General features: G+C 28.8%; 1 protein-coding gene across 1 annotated transcript; it reads left to right on the top strand.

Moving 5' to 3' along the window:
• The first annotated feature begins 468 nt into the window (after nucleotides 1-468).
• Nucleotides 469-1,951, top strand: LOC107858624. Its single transcript, XM_016703359.2, has one exon. It carries the CDS (start codon nucleotides 675-677, stop codon nucleotides 1,704-1,706), a length of 1,032 nt encoding a protein of 343 aa, XP_016558845.2. The 5' UTR covers nucleotides 469-674; the 3' UTR covers nucleotides 1,707-1,951.
• Nucleotides 1,952-7,207: the final 5,256 nt, after the last annotated feature.

Genomic DNA, 7,207 nt, shown 5'->3' with positions numbered 1-7,207 from the left:
GTCTTGAAAATGTCCATTTTACAAGTCAAATATTTGACACTTTTATCACAAAAAAGACCAAATTTATAAATATAAAAAGTTCTAAACTGTTGATTGTTAATTGACTACACACCATAATATCGTTAAGGTAAAGTGAAAATGTACATTTACAAATCAAATCAAGTATCTTTAGTAAAATTAATAAAATAAAATAAAATGTTTATTAAGCAACAAGGTTATGAGATAATCTTTTATTGACTAAATGTATATCATGCATTTACTGTTTTGACTTAAATAGTGAATCAAATTTAACATATAACAAGTTTAAAATATTTGATTGTTATTTGATTACATATCATTATCTCTTCAGGTAAGTTGAATTTACATTTTACAAATCAAATTATGTTTTTTGAAATAAAAGTGTTTATTAAGTAACAAGGTTATGAGATAACCTTTTATTAAAATATATTGTTTTGACTTAAATGTTTGAATCATTTTTTCTTGAGGATTTAGTCAAACTCATCTCCATCCCAACCAGATCTCCACTATTTACTCTTATTAACCTCTTCCCACTATTATCACTTATAAATTCCATATCCAAAGAAAAAACACTTGTAATCATTCCATGCTCTGTCATTTTGAGCTCATATTTAATATTCAGAATTTGGCTCGACCCGTTACCGCGAGTATTAGCAATGGCAACAACAGTTGCAGAAAACTTAAGCACCATCACAACAATCTGCAACCCAAAACCAGCAAGAGTTTGCTTTTCATATGCTGCCTATGCTAAAAATATCATACAACACCTCAAATCTTCAAATATAATCGTCGAAAAAGGACTTTGCGATGATGAATTTTGCACCATTGAATCCAAATTTAGCTTCATTTTCCCACCTGATCTTCGTTCTATTCTTCAAGAAGGTCTTCCCATTGGCCATGGATTTCCCAATTGGCGATCATCGTCTGAACAACAATTGGAAATTATCAAGAATCTCCCGATTTTGAGTTTGTGTAAACAAGTGAAGAAACGGAAATTTTGGGCTGAATTTTGGGGAATTAGGCCGATTGATAATGATCATGCGGTGGATATAGCAAACGAGTTTTTGAAAAAAGCCCCTGTTCTTGTTCCTATTTATCAGCATTATTACATCCCGTGTACGCCGTGTTTGGCTGGGAATCCTGTGTTTTACGTGCATGAAGGGGAGGTTAAATTGTGGAGTTTTGATATATCTGGTTTCTTCCAGCAACTGGAGTTTCAAAGAAAAGAGATGATTTTACGAAGATCGAGTTTGTTTAGTTTGCTGAATGCGCCGGCATGGGCGGCAACAGAGGCGAGGAAGATTGAGTTCTGGACGGAAATGGTTGCGGCAGTGACGGAGCCTGGTGGTGGAAGGCATCGGAGGTGGTGGAGTGAGGATTTAGAAGGATATTTAGAGGATGTTTTTTTGAGGTTGACGGAAGCAGGGTGGAAAGACGAGGATGTAAGAGAGATGATGATGGTGGATGACGGCTGGGATGATGGTGGCGATGGTGAACGGAGGAGATGCAGCGATGGCGGCGTAATTGTAGAGAAGAAAGAGGTGGAAACGCACGTGAGGTTGTTATCTAAGAGGCTATTACGTGCTGGTTGGAGTAGGGAAGATGTGGTGGACTCTCTAGGATCTTCGTCTGATGAAATTTATCCGGAAGAGGATTTTTGCTTTGATTTTTTTCATAAAACAAGTTAGTGATTTTGCATTGTTTAGATAAGAGAAAATTATTTCCACGGTAAACGTTCGTCATCTTCCATTCTAAAATTAAAGATTCGAGTTATTGAGAGAGGAAAAAACAAATGAAAAATTCAGGTTAGGGCTGTGTAAAGCATACAATTTGATGAAATATTGGCCTAGTAATTGCGGTTTACTTTATTTTTATGAGGATATAATTTAGTTGAATTCATACAAAATGGTTGAATAAGTACTCTTCAGCTCAATCTTCTCTATATTTTTTTTGTGTATTTCTTTGTCAATTATTTTGATATTTGAAATTTACTCATTTTATTTAAATTTATAAGAAAAATCATTCAAAAGTAAAGTGCTCTCATAGTATAGTATGATTTCATAATTATCTCAAATAATAATTTATATATATATATATATATATATATATATATATATATATATATTTAATGGGTAAGACAACATTTTGAAATTACGTTCACCCAATTAATTAAAGATTAATTGAATTGGAATTTTAAAAGTATGAAGTCTTTTTTAATGAATTTGAAAATTCAAAATAATTTGAATGATTACAAAAATATTATTCCATTTTTCTATGTCCTTTTTTCTTCTTTTTCAGTTTTTTCCTTGGTATTTTTTATTTTTTTCATTTTTCATTTTTTTTTATCTCTTTGCAATTTTTCGCATTTTGCTTTTTAGTTTTTTCCCTTCGTTTTTTACATTTTCTTTTTTTCTTTGCACTTTTTTGGTATGTTCTTTTTTTTATTATTATTTCATTTTTTTTCCTTTTTTTCGTTCTTTATTTTTTATATAGTTTTTCTTTTTCCTTTTTGTTGTTGTTGTATTCTATATTTATATGCTTTTACATTTTACATTTTATATTTTTTATTTGAATAGTTTATCTGTGAATATGCACAATTTATCATTTGTATTTATGTAAAAACAAGTATATGTATTAATTGATTTCTCCATAATTCGAGGGCCGCTAATGGCTTATTTCTCGAACGTAGGAATTTTTGGATTTGATTTTCTCCATAATTCGAGGGCCGTTAGTTGCGTATTTCTCGAACGTAGGAACATTTGAATTTGATCTCTATGAAAGGAGGGTTTGTCTTCTTGATGTATTTGATTATCAAGAACGTAGGATTTTGATCTTTATGAATATCCCATGAATTTATTGGGACTTTTCAGATCTTGGAGATGCCTTTTAAAGGGATATTTCCCCCCTTTATATAGGCGTAATTTAGGGTTTAGGTAGAGTAGCTATCAAACTATATTTAGGGTAAAGTAGCCCCCAAGAACTCTAACAAAAATTGAACTCTTTTTGTAAAGTCCACAAAATTTCAATATCTACAAATGCCCCCTATTTCAAGGCTTGTCGGCGTGTAGACTTGATGAAACTCAAAGATGAGTCTTCAAGTACCACTTCCATCTTTACGATCCAGTGGATTTGCTTATTTGATTTATGAGAGAAGAGATGAAGGGCAGATTTGGTCCCACTAGGTGTGCTAATTTGTTTCCAACATAATTTTCGTTCATAGAAAATTAATTTCAACCACAAATAAAAATATGAAGAAACAACAATTTATTGATCAAGAATATGAGTACAAATCTGTTCCTCCCTTGATTCTTCCCTCTTGATTTTCTCCTTAATTTGAGGGCTGTCAGTGGCGTATTTCTCGAATGTAGAAAGAAGCTTTGGACATGAATTTTTTCGTAATTCGAGGACCGCTAGTCGCTTATTTCTCGAACATAAGTATATTTGAATTTCATTTTCTCCATAATTCGAGGGCCGTTAGTGACGTATTTCTCGTACGTAGGAACATTTGAATTTGATCTCTATGAAAGGAGGGTTTGTCTTCTTGATGTATTTGATTATCAAGAAGAGAGGATTTTGATCTTTATGAATATCCCATGAATTTATTGGAACTTTTCAGATCTTGGAGATGCCTTTTAAAGAGATATTTGCCCCTTTTATATAAGCGTAATTTAGGGTTTAGGCAGAGTAGCCACCAAGCTATATTAAGGTTAAAGTAGCCCCCAAGAACTCTAAAAAAAATTGAACTCGTAGAGTTCACAAAATTTCAATGTCTATAGTACCATTTAATACAAATGTAGCATTATTATTTGTATGTCAAATTTATCATTTGTATTTGTATATATATAAATATGTATTATTTGTATATGTATGGTCCAAGTTATATAAACATGTATCATTTGATACAAATGCAATATTTCTATTTATATAATTTATCATTTGTATTTGTATTGTTTAATTTTCATCAATAAAATACAATTCATATCAATGAATATAAACACAAGTGCTCATAGAAAGAAAAATAACAATTCTTTTTCACTTGTTTAAAAATATAAATTATGCAATCAACTACAAATTCAAATACGAATAAATGAAATTACAAATACAAATAAATATATGGTGAACTTAAAAATACAAATACAAAATAGTTTTTTTTTTAAATACAAGTGTGTCGATGAAAATAAAATAAAAATGCAAACAAAATAAAATCACAAGATAAAAACACAATATGCAGTCAACAATAATTACAAGTTTAAAATAATTCTTTAAAAAATAAGTGTGAATTATATAAAATATAAATGACAGCGCAAACTATAAAATACAAAAACGAGTGCGAATTATAAAATACAAATACAAGTGCAAACTATAAAATATGAATACAAGTGTAAACTATAAAATACTTATAAATACAAGTGTGAACTATAAAATACGAATATAATTGTATCAATGAATATAAAATATAAATAATGGTGCGAATACAAATACAATAAATGATTGTGGTGTTTTCATTAGCATCCATGACTTGTGCTCGACGTAGCCATATTTTTTGAAAATTCAAAAAAAAAAAATCCAAAAAACAAAATGAGAAAGAAAAAAATACAAAAATAGAAAAAAAAAGAAAGAAAAACAAAAGATAAAGACATAAGAGTTAAAAAAAATTAAAAAACACTAAAAAAAAAAATAGAAAAAGAATAAACCCAAAAGAAAAAGAAGAAGAAGAAAGAGAAGTAGAAGAGTAAAAACAAAAGCAAAAAGAAAGAAACAAAAAATCAAAAAAATAAAAGAAGAAGAAGAAAATGAAAACAGAAAAAGAAAAATAAAAATATGAGAAAGATAAAATAAAAATAAAATGAGAATGATAAAAAATAAAAAAAAGAAAAAAAAATCAATAAAAAATGAAAAAGGAAAACCTAAGAGATATTGAAGAGAGAAAAAAAAGTGAAAAGAAAAAATGAAAAAGAAAAAGAAATCAAAATAGAGAAAAAATCAAAACGATAAATAAAAGAAAGATGAAAGAAACTAACAAAAATAAAGAGATAAAAGGTTAGAGATATAAGAGAGAAAGAGAGCAAGAGAAAAAAATAAGGAAATATAAGGAGCCACTAAAATAATGCTATTATCGCTATCCCATATAATTAACTTTTTTAAAGTGTTGCTATTTAACTTAATTATGAACAAAAAGGTTAGAAATATAAGAGAGAAAGAGAGAAAACTAAGGGAGGATAAGGAGCCACTAAAATATTGTTATGCTTGCTATCCCATATAATTTTTTTTAAACTGTTGCTATTTAACTTAATTATGAATTTAAGTTTGCTACTTCTTGTATTTTTTCCCTTTATTTTACTTAGTTTGATGAAATTTCGAGCACATCCTTACACTTAAGTGATAGATGTTGGAAGTAGGGTAAATAATGAAAATTGACAAACATAAGCCCATTATCAACACAAGTCTTCAGTTTAACCTTAAAAATCAAATTCTCCCCTGAATTTTGAATAATAATTAAACTCCCATTTTGTCTTATTCAATGTCTATTTTATCCTTATTATATCAAATAAATATATTATTTAGTACCTCCTCATGTTATGTATAATTTTTTTGTCTAACCTAGACGTATTTATAACATTTTATTTAATTCGTAACATTATAATAGGATAATACTTTTACGAATTTGTCACTTTAATGTTACTTTTATGACTATTATTTCAATATTATCTATAATCTATAATTTATATCTATAATATATTAAAAGTGTGAAAGGCCTTATAAATATTGTTTGAATCTTTTGCCCTTCATTAAAAGTCTTTGCTTTAGACAAAATCATCTTTTCACTATTTTTTCTTAATATTTAAGAATTAAAAATTAATTAAATATATTTATGATAAAACATTTCCTTATTAGAAGTCATCAGAATTAATGACAACTAAATTTTTTTCATTAGTTTAAGAATTCTAAATCAACTAAATTTGATTTTAAGAAAATTTGAAAATACTAGAAATAAATAGAAATTTGTTAAAATAAGAAAAATTTAAGAAGTATTAAATTTTTAAAAGTTTTAAATACGTAATAACAATGTAATCAATGATTTTATAAAGATTTAACTTTAAAAACAAGGAAAGATTTTTTTTTTTTAAAAAAGAAAAATAATCGTGCCACAAATATGGTCAAATTGATGCATCTATCTTAGCTTCTGGCAACAAGAAAAAAAAAGCTACTGAATAACAAACACAAAAGTGATGATTCATCAACGACTTAAAACCTCTGGTGGTAAAATATATATGTGCTTACATTAAAATATACATTTATACTTACATTATTATATTAACGTGTGAAAAATCTTTGAAAAATGATTTAAAGCCTTACACTTCATTAAAATTTTTTGCAATAGATAAAGTTATTTAATTTTAGATAATCAAACATTATGCATGCAAGACACGTTCGGTTAAACTAGTATGCATTAAGAGTGTGTGTATATATATATACACACCAATCTATTATGTGCAGCATGACTACAGATCCGCCCTGACAAATGGCCAGAGAAAGAGGCAGAGGCAGAGGTAGAGAAAGATACTCCCCCGGGGGAAGATCCGCCCCCTCACCACAGTCTCAGGCATCATCATATGCTTCATCATTTAATGCCCCAGTGATACGAATGGGAAATATGACTTTGATAAACTCCAAGATTCCATAGATAAGCGAATCTTCATCTTCACAATCGATCCATCTAGAAGATATTCCGGAGGATCATCCACTATATGGACAATTGTAGTCATATCTAACTATAAAGCAATCAGATACCTTTGCTAATATTGCAAAAGAAAACGCTGATAGGAAACCTTATGAACAAATCGATAATAGAGAGCTGTAGTTCTTGTTGAAAACTTTGAAATTCAGAGACAAAATGAACCGTGAAAGATAATCCACAAATATTTGATTCCTAACCTTTATTTTGCAGGAGAGTCATATAAGACTCGAGCATATTATGAGACAATTCTGCTATCTACTGGGAGTGCAGAAATTGAATATTTTTAAGCTTATGATGGAGAACCAGATGTGCATGGGTTCTAAAAAATTATGATTAAAACAGTAAAGTAGTAACAAGTCTTGTCACTTTAGGTGAAAATCAATATGAGATGAATACTAGGACTGTGTTCCCCTTAATTTTCTAACTCCGTAGACTTATCCTACTCTGTCA

The sequence above is a fragment of the Capsicum annuum genome, chromosome 2 (genome assembly GCF_002878395.1).
Source record: "Capsicum annuum cultivar UCD-10X-F1 chromosome 2, UCD10Xv1.1, whole genome shotgun sequence".
Classification (NCBI taxonomy): domain Eukaryota; kingdom Viridiplantae; phylum Streptophyta; class Magnoliopsida; order Solanales; family Solanaceae; genus Capsicum; species Capsicum annuum.
Note: the sequence above shows the minus strand (reverse complement) of the source record. Positions and strands in the feature narration are given on the sequence as shown.

What these genes read in the sequence shown, in the direction of transcription:
- LOC107858624 (XM_016703359.2), top strand. Translation starts at nt 675, where the DNA reads ATGGCAACAACAGTTGCAGAAAACTTAAGCACCATCACAACAATCTGC.